The sequence below is a fragment of the Carassius gibelio genome, chromosome A20, assembly GCF_023724105.1.
Source record: "Carassius gibelio isolate Cgi1373 ecotype wild population from Czech Republic chromosome A20, carGib1.2-hapl.c, whole genome shotgun sequence".
Taxonomy (NCBI): domain Eukaryota; kingdom Metazoa; phylum Chordata; class Actinopteri; order Cypriniformes; family Cyprinidae; genus Carassius; species Carassius gibelio.
The window spans coordinates 25,026,886-25,043,559 of NC_068390.1; the positions used below are offsets into that span (position 1 = coordinate 25,026,886).

At 33.3% G+C, this 16,674-nt stretch overlaps 1 protein-coding gene across 1 annotated transcript; it reads right to left on the reverse strand.

Moving 5' to 3' along the window:
* Positions 1–185: 185 nt before the first annotated feature.
* Positions 186–15,810, reverse strand: LOC127938501 (fermitin family homolog 1-like). Its single transcript, XM_052535164.1, has 15 exons — positions 15,683–15,810; positions 13,877–14,046; positions 11,029–11,262; positions 10,475–10,597; positions 9,787–9,976; positions 6,782–6,884; positions 6,574–6,681; positions 5,127–5,258; positions 4,447–4,496; positions 3,979–4,103; positions 3,790–3,896; positions 2,852–3,076; positions 2,592–2,716; positions 1,074–1,215; positions 186–894 (listed from the first exon to the last, which is right to left on the reverse strand). Exons 1-15 carry the CDS (start codon positions 15,784–15,786, stop codon positions 721–723), a joined length of 2,112 nt encoding a protein of 703 aa, XP_052391124.1. The 5' UTR covers positions 15,787–15,810; the 3' UTR covers positions 186–720.
* Positions 15,811–16,674: the final 864 nt, after the last annotated feature.

Sequence of the window (16,674 nt, forward strand, 5' to 3'; positions counted from 1 at the left end):
AAGAAAACTGAAAATTTAAAAATAAAAGTGAACTACAAAAACTATAAAAGTATTGATGATACTTAAAATGCACTGCTATATCGTTTTTAGAAACATATTAAATAGCCGAAAAAATATATTTTAAGTGTAATAAATTGTCAGTGCAGGATTATTAATTTTAGACAAGTCAAAATTGGACGTCATAATGAAAGTGATTGGATTTATTTAGACTATTTTTAGATTTTTCAAACAACATAATGAAAACAAAATGACACTGAACAAAATAATATTCAGACAGACTTTTAAAGCACAACTAAACTAAAAAATAAAATACAAAATTTTCATAAAACAAGAAAGCACCTAGACATTTTTGTGAAGCATTTAATGTATACATATTTACAACTGAACTGTAAAAAGCACATTGTTAGTACACAACTTCAAAGAAACCTAGCTAGAAACTAGCATAGCAACAAAATAGTTTCAATCCAAACCCCAGCATATCCCACATCTATTACGCAAATTCATGTATGAAAAAAAAAAAAAACTGACAATAAAGATGTCAAGAGTCAGCAAATATTTAGTTTCAGATCCTAAATATGGCTTGAATCCTTTGATTAGTTTATTCTCTTGTGCACAAGGCTTCTGTGTGTCTTAAAACTAATATAAAACAACTTTGTCAAATAAAATAAAAAACACCATCAATTTATTCTTGCTTTTCTTAAGGCTGATGTTGATTTGAGGTCAGTCTGGTCCTCCCGTGAGCTTGTGGAAGAGTTCTTCACGTAATGTCTCATTTTGGTCTTTTGAGCGCGTGGAAAGGAAAATGTAGCCTCCGATATACTCGTGAACCACTTTGCAATCACAGCTCTGACAGGAGAATGCAATTGAAATGCTCTGGTCAAACTCAATGGTCACCTGTAACAGCAATAACACACTCAGAAATTAAATGCACTTAACCACGCAACAATCCTAAACACACACACACACACACACAAAATCTCCTCTGTACTTCTCTTATCTAGCTGGTTTCTGGCATTGTGCAAAGCATCTGCTAAATGCATAAATGTAAATATTCACACCAGCCTATTATTCACCTGTTTGATCTCCCAGTTGACATTCCATTGTTTTATGTTGGAGAACCTCCAGGTAGTCACCGGCAAACCAGTTGACATGTCGATGTGGATCAGCTTGTTGTAGGAGATACCCAAGAGCTCATCTTTCTTGCTTCCTCTGAATCTGTGACACAAAGTGAAAGAGATTTGAGTCATATTTGTTTTAATCATATTGAAGAGATCAAAAACCAAAGACTTAGAAGGATGAAGGATGTTTCTAAGCGATACCAATCACAAATCAGTCTGTCGTTCAGCAAAACTGTCTGACACAATGCTTTTTATTAAAAAAAATAAATAAACGATAACTTATTCAGAATGTGTTACTAGTAGTTATTATATAGTTTGTTCAGACTTCTTTAAATTATCTGTATATTCCATTTAAAGCGACGTAATTTGTCAGCAATTGATTATTACATTTTTAAAAAGTCCAAACTGGACTCAAAAAAAAGTCAAAAAAAAAAAAAAGTTAAAAAAAATGACCTTTAAATGGAACAACAGCACACTATTAAATCTTAATGTCTCAAAACAATACAAATGCACTTAGATATTTTAATTATGAGTATAATGCAAACATATTAACATCCAAAAAATTCAACGTAAAAAAAAATAAATAATTACATTTCATGGGCTCAAAAACCATATTAATTCTCAGAAGGATGCTCCTGAGTGATACCAGACACAAATTAATCTGTTGTTCAGCAGAACTGTTTGACAATATGGCAAATTTGTGTCTAACTTATAATTAAAAGCTCATATTTAGCATATGTTTGAATGTCTACATTCCTTTTGAAGCTCCATAAATTGTCAGCGCTTGATTATAACTTTGACAAAAAGTCAAAATAAGACTCATTTTTAAATTCTTCAGAACATACTCAACGAAAACAAAATCAGAAAAAAAAGCTTCAAATGGAACAACAACACTCTATTAACCCTTGTGCTGTGCTGAAAGTTCTTTACCTCATTTGATGTTCCCAGTCAAAAATGACCAGCTTTTCAAAAATTTTACAAATTTCACATTATGATATAAAATCACCAAATGTTGTATTCAATATTTTGTCAATTTAGCAGAGTTTTTTTTTTTGTTTGCTATGATTTATCATTGGGCGCATTAATCCGATCTTATGCGCCTCAGTTTTTGAGTGAAAAGGCATTATTTGCAAATATTTTTGCCAATGTTCAGGCAAACACATGTGAGCAAAGTTATACCACATGTGAGCAAAGTCAGTAAATTTTAATCCAATGCAATAACATTAACTAGCATTTTCAGGAAGAAGAATAAAGAATATCCTCTCTGGGTCAAAATGACCAGAACATAACAAGAATTATTATAATCCATATTTCAGAAAATAAACCAAGTGCACCTAAACATTTTTTTAAACATAAATAATAAAAAGCACTTTGTTAGTCCACAGCTTCAAAGAAACTCATATTTAATGGTTGAGCTCAAAAACCTTAATCAGGCTTCAAAAAGTTCTAGGAACAAAATGAATCTGAAATTACCTGACAATATAGTATTTGATGCCAAATTCGGGCAGGGACTGCCATGCTTGGATAAAACGCATTTTGGCCTCCATGAGGGAAAGTTGGGAAATATTGTGAAGGGCCTCTAAGATTCGAGTGGTCAGCTGAAATGAGAAGAATAAATAGGACTTTTTTCCCTTGTAGCAAAGAAATGGCAAAACAGATCTCAGATATCCAATGATGGATCCAGTTCAAGCCAAATCTTGTCCTTTCTGTGTGTGTCGAGATTGTAATATCACCTGTTTGGTCTTGTACTTCTTTGCATACCGTGGAGAAACGAAGCACTCGGCATTCATCTCCATGGACTCTACGTCAGGCGCTGCCTGGCCAGGAGGAGGCGCTAGACTTTTCATCTGCAGGAAGGACTGGATGTTCTTCACCTCAGTGCGGTACGAGCTGTAGGCCATCGTCTTTCCTTTGGAGGCCAACATACAAGCAGCTTTCCACTTGGCATACTGCGTTTCCTGTTTTCAGGAGACGTTTATTTTAAGCAAAAGAAACAAATGAATGCATGCGCCTCAGTTTGATTGATCATGAAGCTTCTGATTATAATTGTCAAGCTTGGCGGAAACAACAGTCAGAAAAAACATCAAATGAAACATCTTAAGACAAACTATATATACATATATATACATTGAAAACATTTTTATGTTCCTTATAATTTGTAACATCAAATTCAGAAATTATTATTATTTTTTATGTTATTACAATCTCCAGTCTAAGCAAAAATATGCAATTTGGTGCAGATGCTGATATTTATCTGAATTTTTATACCAGTATAACAACTGACATTAAATGCATATAAAAATCAGTCACTATATCGTCAAAGAATATGTTTTAATATTACATTTAAAAGCTTGTTTTATGATCAAAACTCCTTCATTTTAATTGAGGTTAATTGGTGCAAAACATATAAAGCAATGCAATAACACTGATGACTGACATATTAACAACTGAACATTCCTCAGAAGCCTGTCAAATCATTTTTGAAACTCATATTTTATTCTGAAAAAGGCTTTATGGATAATCAAGTAACTTAAGTTTCTTAAAACCAGAAAATATTTATCTTAAAATATTTATAACAATATAAAAGTTTATTTTACAATTAATATTCAAGATTTCACAGCAAAAAACACACATGCACCACAATCTGAATAAAACATAAATATAAACTCACATTGTCGCAGCGAATATAAACCTCGTTCATTCCATCAGCCGTTGGGAGTAACAGCTTGAGTCCGAACTTCTTCTCAGTGACGTTGACATCGGGAATGACCTCACATCCTGTACAATTTATGATGTGATATATCATTCTGATGCATTGGCTGTATTCAAATGTATAATCTTTCTCAGTTTGGCTGCTCACCTCGTAGATGGAGTTGCTCAATGGGCTCTTTATTCGCTGACTCTTTGTTTTTGAAGTAAGAAATACTGGTGTCTCTAAAAACAAACCAGTATTCCTTATACGGCTTTAACGTCAACCGCTTAGGCCTGTAAAGCAAAGAAATGAACAGGTAAGTAAACTATGCACTGTATAGTCTGTCTTACTGCAGACTGCAAATGTCACTGAACATGATGGACAAAAAAAGTCCACTTTTTGAATGCTTACAGCAATTTTTTATCAACCATGATTGTCTGAGAGTTTTGAATAATGATTTTTCTCAAATAATTTTTTTTTATCTTATTTGAGAATTTTTTTTTAAATAGTTTATGAACTACTTTTCAACAGATTATTCATTAACAACGTCAAGCATTTTAAAAGAAAAAAAAATCTATAACATAGTTTTAGATTAAATTTTTTTTTTTTTAGCAATTTTGATAATCTTAAACTCACCTAAACAATTTAAGTGTATCTTCCAGCTTCGGGATGTCAGTGATATCTTCCTGAAAAAATGAAAGAAAAAGTTAATTAAAAAAAAAAAGGTTTTTTTTTCTTATTTTTGAAAGAAGTATGTTATGCTCACCAAGACTGCATTAGTTTGAACAAAAATACAGTACAAACAGTAATATTGTGAAATATTATTACATTAACTGTTAACTTAAGTGTCAAATAATCCTTCAGAAATCACTTTCCAATATCTGCTGCTTAATATTTTTTAGGAAATCTGAAATCTTTTATTATTATTATTATTATTATTATATGAATTAAAAGTAAAAAAAAAAACAGCATTTATTTGAAATATAAATGTCTCTACTGTCTACTGTACTTTTGTTCAATATAACACATTCTCGATTATTAATTTCTTACAGTAGTAATCTTACTGACCGCAAACCTTTCGACAATAGTTTCTAAACTAGCTTCAATTTCAGCCAGATTGATTATCGATGTAATAAACTGGATGCTACAGAGTAATCTAAAATCAGTCTCTCATTGTTACTTTTGAAATTAGTGCACAATCATTTGTCGAAACAGCAGATGCATCCCAAAAGCAGGCTGGATATCAATTCAATGCAAGTACCATTGGAAAGCAGACATGTTCATGAAAATATCTAATCATCATTTCATAAAATCACCAAGATCTTATCAGCGTTTCGTCCTTCCAGGGTGAATTCTAAGTTTGAGAGCGCAGCCTCGACCTCATCAATCTCTGGTTCGCTGGAACTGGTCAGTGGCTCCGTTGATAAGGTCAATTTACAGATGTGATACTAGAGAAGATGCAAGTATTTTACAACTGACATGCCAATTTAGATGCATTACAATAAAACAGTCAATGACAAAATTACAAATTTCACCTTTCAATTTTAATATATGGGTAAACATAATTATGAAGGTGCTCATTAAATAAGTATGTTACAAACTTTATTATACTGTACACTAACCTCACAAACCTAACCCATTGTGGTTTTCAGTGCAATTACATTAACACTGCTTGAGAGGCAGAATGTAATTAATGATTACGTAGAAAATAATGTGGAAAACAAAAACAAAAAAATCCTAAAATATCTGTGCAATGCATAGTTCTGTAATCTGAGAGGTAGTCTGTGAAATACTCGGCCTGTTCTCTTGTGGATTTGTTCTAGATCTGCAGACACACGCTCACATGAAGTCCTCACTAGGTTTGGTTTGGTTTATTAGTACCATGTTCACCTATACATTACATCGATGTGTTATTGAATGCTATCTTGTTTTAGCTGTTGAATGTCATATCCTTTGTCCTCAAAGTAATTTATATCATAGCTTCAGGTGAGAAAGTACAGTACTAAAGAATTTGCCATAATTCAACACCTTAGCAATGTAATGCAACCAAATACTATGACACATTAAAGCATACCTGTAGGATGAGCTAGTCAGGAATACAGTTAACTAAAAATATAAAGCACAGATGCATCTATAAACAAAATAAAGTTAGCTGGCCAGGTAACATTTCTAATTTTCATTTACCGTATTTTCCGGACCATAAGTCGCACTTTTTTTCATAGTTTGGCTGGTCCTGCGACTTATAGTCAGGTGTGACTTATTTATAAAAATTAATTTGACATGAACCGAGAGAAATGAACTAAGAGAAAACATTACCATCTCCAGCCGCGAGAGGGCGGTAATGTTTTCTATTGGTTCTTGGTTCTAAATAAATGCGACTTATAGTCCAGTGCAACTTATATATGTTTTTTTTTCTTTATCATGACGTATTTTATGCGATTTATACTCAGGTGTGACTTATAGTCCGAAAAATACAGTAGTTAACTTGATGTACTGAAGAAACTAAAACGTAAACTAAGAGTGAAAAAAAAATGATTAATGACAAAACAAAATTATTAAAACTTTAAATAAAATCAAAATAGAGGATATTTTAAAAAGCAGTTCGAAATATTAAATAAAAACTATAGTACGTAGTATCTCAAAATAACACAGGAGCCAATGACTGTCTGAATACTTTTCTTGCTTTCTGGAGCTCTGAATTAAACGAATGAACGGAAAATCAAGGAATAAGTTCAGTTTATGTTGTGAAGAGGCATCCCGTACCTGCAGGGATGCAAACATGAGCATCTCTTCTTCAGTGCAGTCGATCTCCTCCAGCAGTATGGCCCATCTGGCCTGTTCATACAACTGTGTGATTCTCACAGCATCATACTATGAGAAGAAGAAAAAAGGCATGCTAATTTAGACATATCGGGGCCATCTAATGAATTTAAAAACATAATGTGGTATGTAGGAATAGTTGATTTCTCACCTTTGGGTCGAGGTCGAAGAAGCAGTGGTACTTGAATCGCAGCAGGAGTCTGTCGTTTTCCTGAATTTCCTGTTCCATAAGTGAGCGAGAGGAATCCAGCCACCTGAAGAGCAATGTCTCAGTTAAAATACACAAACACAGTGACTGAAACGCATCTGATGAATAAAAACAGAAATATATATAACCAATAAACCACCAAATGCTGTGTGCTACAGTGGTTTTACCATAGTAAATAGACATTTTTGGGAATGAGGTGATATAGCTTGTATAAAACTGTAGAGCAATATGCTAAAACATTTATTCAATAAATTAAATATTGTATATACTCTCAATGGAGGTAAAAAGCTGTCACCGAAGCAGTACCCTAAAGTACAAAAGCTAAAAGGTACGTCTTTGTACCTTAAAATTATGTATTAGTTACTAAAGTGTACTCATTAGTTACCTTTTGAAGGGACAGTGCCCCAGTTACTGTTTTGTAAAAAAAAATGTTTTTCCTTTTTTTTGAGTGTTTATTTAAAAATAGTAACATAGTCTGCTAGCTCTGCAAACTATTTCAACAATGTAACAATCAGAGATGTAACAATACAAATAGTGTAACTGGTCACAGCTGTGTGGCTATTGTAATGGTTTTAAATGGTTTCGAATGAATGTCCAGTCAGATTTGAGAAACAAATCTACCAGTGTTAGAATCTGAAATCTGAATATAAGATCTATTAAAACAATCATATGCTTCCTCTAATCTTTCTGATGTCTTTGATTGATCTTTTCCTTCACTGATTCTCTCAACATTTCACTTTTATATTATCTGACATTTCCAGTTAAGACTAGAACTGTACATTTCACTCGCACTTCTCCCTGGTTTACCCTTGAACTTTGTATCCTTATGAGCTCTGGTTGACGGCTTGAGCATCTCTTGAGAAAAACTAACCTCATTGTTCATCACCAAGCCTTTCTTGAACATCTCAAAAATTACAAATCTGCTTTACACTTAAAGTGTTATAGTTTGTCTCTGCCATGATTAATAAAGCCAGTACCAGGCCTTCAACACAGTAAATAAACTTACAAAAACCCACACCTCATGATGCTGTAGGTGTAAATGAATTCTGCTGCTCCTTTCTAATTTATCATTCACCAAGGCTTTTCGAACAATGCTATCAATTTTAGCTTTGAGCCTAATCTTTCTGGTCATTCCCTGTCCTGCTTTTCTCTTACCAATCCGTCTTCTGTCTCTGAGCTTATTTCAAAATCCAATTCTTCTTCCTGTCGACTTGACCCAGCTCCTACTTCTCTTTTGAAACTGTGTCATTCAGTCATCTCTGCACCTATCTCTCATTTCATAAAGGCTTCTCATGTCACTGCTTCTTTTCCTCAGTCACTTAAAATCGCTGCAGTTACCCCAGTTCTCAAGAAACACAATCTCAATCTTACAGTTTTTTATTCAGTTATCATCCAATTTCAAACTTACCATTTATTGCTAAATTATTGGAGAGTGCTGTAGCTTCCTATTTTCAGTCTTTCCTAGTTGCAAATAATTTCTTTGACCCATTTCAGTCTGGCTTCCATTCACAACATAGTACTGAAACTGCCTTGTAAAAGTAGCGAACGATTTATTACTCGCATGCGACACTGGCTCTCTGTTTTTACTTCTGTTACTTGACCTTAGCTCTGCCTTCGATTCTATGTGGGTATATCTGGTACTGCTCTTTCCTGGCTCTCCTCACTCCTGTATGACAGACAGTTTTACATTTCGGTTTGGGATTTTAGATCCCCTACTGCCCCCCTGAAACAAGGTGTTCCCCAGGGTTCCGTTCTTGGGCCTTTGTTGTTTGTTATTTATATTTTACCATTGGGTCAGATACAACGGCGTGATGGCTTTAGCCATAATTTTAATGCTGATTACATTAAAATTTTCACGTAATGAAGGCCTTCCCTATCAACCCAAATAGACAAAATTTCTGTTTGCGTGCAGGATATAAAAACATGGCTTAACTTTAATTTTCTGAAACTTAAATGGATAAAACTGAGATCATCATTATTAGTACCCCATCACTTACCATCAATGTTCCCGCTGACTTTCCTTGCAATATCACTGGCAGTCTAATTGCTCCATTTAGTATCATTAGAAACCTGTAATGTTTGACTCGTCTCTTTCGTTTCAGTCTCATATTAAAGCTGCGGTAGGGAACTTTTGATGCTCTAGCGGTTAATAAACAGAACTGCTTGCGTCTTGCGGAAGAACATCGTAGCCGGAACTACTTCTCTCTGTTTATGTCTATGAAGAATCACAAAGGTACTGGGTTACTCCGCCGCGGTACCCCCGAAGCAATCTAAAATAGTCCAAATATAAACATTTATTATAGGTGCACCATAGTGATTCAGGACAAGCCAAAAACACGGTTTGGAAAATGGATTCATGGTGTACTCGCTTATAAATTTTTCTTCATTTTGAACACAAACAAAGTTAGGGACCGCAGCTCTGATTGGTTGTTTCTTACCGGGAGCGGTCCATAACTGCAAATGGCAATAGGACCACTGGGAGGAGCCAGAGGAGCTTGATTTTTTTCACAGATTATCTATCTCATATTCTACTGTCAGGACATAATGACAGGTTTAATAAATATGTAAAAAATATTTTTTTACAAAAGTTCCCTACAGCACCTTTAACTCTTTCTCTAAATCAGCATTCTTTAATTTACGTTGAATTGTCCAGCTCTGTCCTTTCATTAGTGCTATGATGCAGAAACTTTGATTCATGCTTTTGACTACTGTAAATCCTTTTTCATTGACTTACCAGTTATGTTATATCTTTCAATTCATAAATAAAAAATAATTATTAAAATTAATATTAAAATAATTTATGCTGTTATTTTAATTTGTAATAAAATATCACAATATTACTGTTTTTACTGTATTTCTGTGGTCAAATAAATGCAGCTTTGGTGAGTTAAGAGACTTCTTTTGAAAAACTTTTGAATGGTAGTCTTATTTTGTCTGTCCTTTCTTACCCAGCATTAATGGCTGCTTTATCTTCCAGGGTAAGAGGCTTGTAGAGTTTGGCCAGTTCCTCTGGTGGAAGGTTGGGTTGGCAGGTCATCAGAGTATTCTCTCCGAACCAAAGACTGGTGGAAGATGCAGGTGACCCGCTGTCCGGGTCATAGGTCGGAGTCATAGTTTTACTGTACAGACTCAGGGCTCCTGTACAAAGCATGAATATAAACTTGTAAACTATTGTTTAAGACTTATATGTTTATCTGAACAGTTGCTTCTTTTATATGAAATGTATTAAATGAAGTGGAAGCGTATATGCATAATGCGTCTGTGACTTTTTCTAGTCTTAAAGCTGCGGTAGGTAACTTTTGACGCTCTAGCGGTTAATAAACAGAACTACTTGATTTTTTCACAGATTATCTATCTCATATTCTACTGTCAGGACATAATGACAGGTTTAACAAATATGTAAAAAATATATTTTTACAAAAGTTACATACTGCAGCTTTAAATTTAAAGTGAACTTCATTTTCAACAATTTTTTTTTTTTTTTAAGAAAAATAATGTATGGTTAGTGTAAGAAAGTACATTTATTTGAATGCATAAATATATATATTTTGTTTGTTAATTGGTTATGATGAAATGTTTCATAGTTAAAAATCACAAAAATATATTCAAGGCATCTTCAAAAACAGCAATAAATACCTCCTGCCATGTCCATGTTTAATATGTCATCAAAAGCTGATTCTGTGCCCTTGTCTTTTTTCTTTTTCTTCTTTGGATCATCTGGTGGTTTCAGTAAAGAAAGTTCTTCTGAACTTCTGATGTCTGTCAACAGAGATGGAAAACATGCAAAGTTTAGTAAAGATTCATGAGCAGAAATAAATTATGAAATATTTCTTTGCATTTTTTTCCACATGTAAAAACTAAATAATTAGTAGTTTAAGAAATTCCAAAAAATATTAATAAATCCATGAATATATTTTAAAAAATTCAGAAAATATTCTAACCATTTTTAAATTAAAAATGTATGTATTAAGTATTAAATGAATATGTGATCCCAAATTTATGCATTAGAAATATTAATGACAATTCTTGTTTATAATGACAGTGTCTATGGGAGATGTTGTATCTAAATTGCACAAAATGACAAATTTGTATTACATCTATTTACAATTACAATACTTTTATGTTACAAAAATATTATATTAATAAAAATGAATAAGATAACAAATATTTTCCTCTGCACTTGCACTTACTGAGTGCTTTGCAGATCTCAGCCACGGCTTTAAAGACCACACAAGAGAAGCTAACAGGGAGTCTGATGGTCTTCATGTTGGGCAGCTGGATGCAGAGGGGTTTGTGTTGTGGAGTGTAGCGCAGGTCAGCGTCTGCCTGGACTCCATACTTATCCAGGGTCCAGTGAGTCTTCAGCAGCCAGCAGTTCTTCTTCTCCCACCAGATGGCATGATCAGACCAGTCCTGAGGAGCTCCTGAAACACAGACAACCACAAACTGTGAGAACATGAGCCTGAGACAATTCACACACATGCACAAATATAGAGTGTGTGTCATTCAATCCCACAAAACAATTCTACAGTGAAACAGATTTTTGAGACCTAACAAGGAGCAGGCCATCAATTGCACTCTTTTTTTCAAATATATAGTATTTTTATATATATTATTTACTTTATCACACCACCTACAAAAACATACGGTTTATTACATTTATTTATTTTATTTTATTTATTGAAGTGGATTTATCTGAGTACTCACTGAGTTTATATGGAAAAGTTATTTTACTGTAAAGACCAAAAACACCAATTTCAATTCAGCATTTGGTTTAAACAGTTCAGTATTTATAATTTAATTTAATTGCAAGTATTGTTGTTGTTAACTAAACCTATTAAAAATAAATGTTGAAATAAAAATTTCACAGATTTATTTCAAAAATAAATAAATAAAGCTGAAATGAAACAAAACAACTAAAAGCTTTTAAAAATTAGCAATGCCTTGGCAACTAACTGTTGAAGAAATACAATTAACAAAATATAAAAAATATCAAAAAATTTAAATAAAATAAAAATGGCAAAAGCACATGAACATGAACTAAATCCTAAATAAAGCTAAATTAATAAAAAACTTACACTGGAAAAAGGCAAATAATTCCGTAAAAATGATTTAAACTGAAAATATAAAAAAGCGGTTCCAAATATTTGACTCTGAACAACTGCTTTATATGTGAAGTTAAAGAGGTTATATTAAAGAGGTGAACTGGAATGAATTTATGTGGAGTGTTTTAATGTGTAGTTAAACTGCATGACGTTACACCTGAATAAATCAGTTCAAACCAGTCATCCCTGAGTAACACAAACATGTCTGATGACATCCTAATTCCATATAAACTTTCATGCTTCCTCTTTTACTCACATTTTCTTCATCCTTCCGTAGTAATCATCAGACTGACTCACTCCTGTAATTACCTACTAAAGAAATTTTCTCTACTGCTGTCTCTACTATAATACACCTATTAAACCAAATGAATGGCTACAGCCAATAAAAGACCTTCATGGCAAACCACAATATTTAGTAATTAGGTCATCTGATGAGTCTGTAGAAGAAACCAGGATGTTTTGCTAATGTTTCCCAGGCTGACACAGTCACACAGTGAACTTCAGACCCTACGTCTGCAAACAACACCTGAGTCAAAGAACAATAGCTCTGAGCACAAGCCATGCACGAGGCACACATGAGCGCACCTGAGCATTTCCACCAGTGATTACACTCTAGAACTACACTGGGATTTTAGCTTTCACCTAGCAAACAAAGATGTGTTCTAAGAACGTTATTCTAATGTTTCCATTAAGTTCTGAAAATGTTATGTCTCTAAAAATTCAAAGTATTTCATTTTCTTGGTTATAAAATGTTAAGGGAACATTTCATTCTATCGGTTTGCAAACATTATGGGAATGTTACTTTTGAATGTTCTATGAACATTCTGAATAAGTAACATTTTAAAAATGTTAGACAAATAAATATTTTAGAAGAAAAACATTCCATGAACAATGTATAAATAATGTTTTCTTTTTGTATGCTAACATTTTTGAAAACATTATCAAAGACCAGATAACTAACAATTTTGAATAACTGAATATGTTATTCAATAAAAATAAAAAAATTAATATGAAGTTTGTTCATAACTTGGAGAAAACGTTGTGAGATTGTTAGCCAAAGTTTGAACTCTAACTGTTCTTTTGATTTTATCAAGCCATTTTGACCTTATAAAACCTTATTTTGAAAAGCTTTTGATGTGCTCCTAATGACACTGTGCTATTTTCAGAATTACAATTTAATTTTCAACCAGTTTTCAACTAGGAAACAGAATTTGCAACAAAAATTTAAATAAAAAAAGAATGCTGTGAGTATAGTATAGTAATTACCATTAAGTGTTTTCATACACACAACATCTGAAGTAATTCCAGAAACATTCAATTATGAATAATAAATGTTTGAAATGCAACCTGTAAGGTTATTTCATTTATATATAGTTAACAAATTAATACTATAGAAAACACTTAATTTCCCAGAATTCTTTAAATTACTCAAAATATAGTATAGTTAGTAGATTTAAATTACTAAATACTTTTCTAAAGTAATATGTTATATACAATTATATATTTATGTTATAAATTATCTGTAAGCTGAAAAGTATGATTCACTTTGATACAATTTCACTTAAAATTTGCTAGTAAATTTCAGAAATAATAATAAAAAGCACTGAAGTAAATGAAGCAGGAAAAATTTAGAAATATTTCTTTACAGTGTATGGCTAAATTGAATGCTTCAAATATTTTTTACTTGTTTTGATACTTAACTCAGAAGGCAAAGAAATAATAAAATAAATAATATGAACAAATTTTTTGACACAAAACTGTAAATCAAACTACTCCGACGTGTGCCTAACTTATGAGCAAATTCAACTTCCTGACATTGTGATTCAACATCCCTTGTGATTATTCAAATTTACACTCATGAAATGAAAGCTTTTGATTTTTAAATTCACAGTGTGAACTGGTTCTTCAACACAGAACTCTGTAAAGTACTTACTGATCTTCTCCACGAGTTTGAGCATGAGACCTCCGATGTGAAGATCCCCTTTGACCCGCAGTTTAAACTTCATGCCTTCATCTCCCTCACGCTGGTCCACCTGGATGCTGAGATCCCAGGAGTTGTGCCCGTACCCAGCAGCAGTAGCCATGACTCTGCCTGAAATCAAACTACAGACAAACATAAACAGTAACTTTTGTTGCATAAACTTTATAATATTGTGTAATAAGAATTAGTCTGACCAACTACAGTGTATAGTGTACGTCCAATCTACGTTTTTATGTAACTTACTTGAAAAAGTTATGTCCAGTCTTACAGAAAAAAAAAAAAAAAAAACATGAAAAAAATCAGATGACTCACTTGTAAGACTAGTCTAAGCATTTTATGCAACAGGCCCAGGCTGCACTTGCACAGGACTTGACAACACAGTCTAGGAGAATGTAAGTTTTGTGTGCAGGTACGAATCTATGCAAATTACAGCAGAAACAAATGCATGTGTACAGCTGTACACTGTAATTATGACAACGAGTTCAAAGTTGCAAAAATAGTGTTCTGCTATCTATTCAAAATCAAAATTAGCACTTTGTTGAATGGCTTCTATGATTTGGAATATGAGCACACATGGCATACAGACTCCTTTGAATGTGAATTTTTTTTGGAGCATGTTGAGAACCTCTGGTCACTCTACACACTCAATGACAGAAGTTTATTTAGAAGTAAAAGCAGAGGGAGTGATAGACAGGGAACTAAAGGTACAGGGTGGAGGAGGGATGCGATTACAGAGACTTCAGCTTAAAATTCCTGACAAGCAGAGACAAGACCAGAAGCAGAAAGAGTAACAGAACGACTCTGTTCTGTACACAGACCCATCCTGCTGTTTGTGCTGGGTTGCACATCAATAAACAACAAAACTCAGGTTTTACACACAAATACACAGTCGAGCTCTTTAGCGTAAACTACACAGTCTGAGATTTTAAGGCTCTTTTTGTGACTTAAGATGGGAAACTATGAGTGTTTTTATTCATAAGTTGCATTTGAGTCCTCAGTTTTATCATTTAAAAATCAGGTCTATTCACGTTCATTAAGAAGTGTGAGGGAGGGCGAGAAGTTTGACTAGATTAGAGATAACACACAAGCTCTGAACTACCAAGACAAACTATTTATGCAGCCCCAGCGTAAACTTGGTAAGTGAGTAGGTTAACATGTCCGCAGGCATAGAAAAAAGAATTTACACCATCCTAGTGTAACAGCCAGATACTTGAATTCAAATAAAAACATGAAGATAAATTCAACAGCTCATGATTGCATTTGAAAATCATATGCAACAATTAAATGAGGACTTAAATTATTTCCCTTATATGGACTGTGCACTATACTTAAGAGGGCCAAAAGATAATAACCTTTGGGGGGCTTCTTAATCAGATAACTTTTCAAGAACTTTTTAATCAGATAAAACCATACATAAACGAGAATACTATTGCAAATATGCAGAAAATTTGTAATCTTCAATATCTCTGCTATATAGAAATATTACAACAACAATCCTTATTTATTTCAGAAAATACCTAATTGTATTAATCTTGCCTATAGAAAACATTCAGAATATATTGAAATGTATATAATCCAATGTTTTTCATGGTATGAAACAATTCTTTAACAGGGCATCTTATATAAAACTTTAGCAACTTATTGTAATCAAGTTTGTGCAATTAAAAAAAAAATAGGGTAGGGCAAACGAACCCGGAAACGGTTTTAATACTGTAATTTGAGTAAAACTATAGGCTAAAGGTAAATTATCCCACTCACCTGAAAGCGTGAAACCTTTGGAAAGTGAAACAGCTCTCCTGCCCAGCTGTGCGCGCTGGAGGAAACCCCGCCCAGAATCCTACTACGACAAAGGCTGGGCTCATGAATAATTAATTAAGTAGAGCAGCGGCCCTGAGCAGAACCCGCAAACTCTCCAATCACGAAGGGGTATGCTAATTGCGAGAGTGTGATGTTGCGCCATTGTTTTGTGAATATTAATACTGAGTTATAAAGATTATGAACAGTCTTCATCCATAACTTCGGTGTGTAACCTTCAAGAAGGGCATGTAACGGAAGTGACTAAACGAGCCCGACTGAACACTGTGTTGTAATTGTTGCTCAAGCTTTAATGACCACACAATGACCAACTTTAGTGTTGTGTTGTAAATGTGAGATTTTTACACCAGTTCTAGCCAACTGTAATGATTTAAACAGCTGTAGACAAATCTTACTGTTATGATAGCCTTCACAGACTACAAAATTAAAATATTAAGTTTAGCACAAGCCACATGTTATTTAAATCAAATAAATCTATTATGTGAAATATCCAGACGATAATAGAGAAATTTGGTCCACGGGTATTAATTTACATAATAACAGTGATGATAAAGATGTTTGATGCTCATGTTCAAGATGATAAGCAATAAACGGAATTTAAATCAATAATTTTCAATAATTTGAACAAATAGATTTTATATCCAAATCTTTACAAACCTATTTGCTTATTTGTTAGAAGCTGTGAAATTGCGTTCGTTCATTTGTCCAGCAGAGGTCAGGATCGCTATACTGGAAATAACAAAACACCTTAAGATTACAAGAAAAGCTTTATTTAACCAGTAAAATAACCCTTATGCTTTGTTTGTTTGTTGTCATCGTGAGCATTCTTTGATGTACCTTGGAGTAGCATGCAAATACCACGATATGTGAATGAGGTAATCATGCAATAGCGTAAATATTACTTAGGATTGATGAGAGATATAGATGGTCTTTTT

Excerpts from the sequence above, each read along its gene's own strand:
- LOC127938501 (XM_052535164.1), bottom strand. The coding sequence starts at position 15,786 with ATGAGCCCAGCCTTTGTCGTAGTAGGATTCTGGGCGGGGTTTCCTCCA. Across the intron at positions 11,263-13,876 it reads CAAACTCGTGGAGAAGATCA|GAGCTCCTCAGGACTGGTCT; the intron begins GTAAGTACTTTA and ends TCTGTGTTTCAG. Across the intron at positions 895-1,073 it reads TCAACTGGGAGATCAAACAG|GTGACCATTGAGTTTGACCA; the intron begins GTGAATAATAGG and ends TTGCTGTTACAG.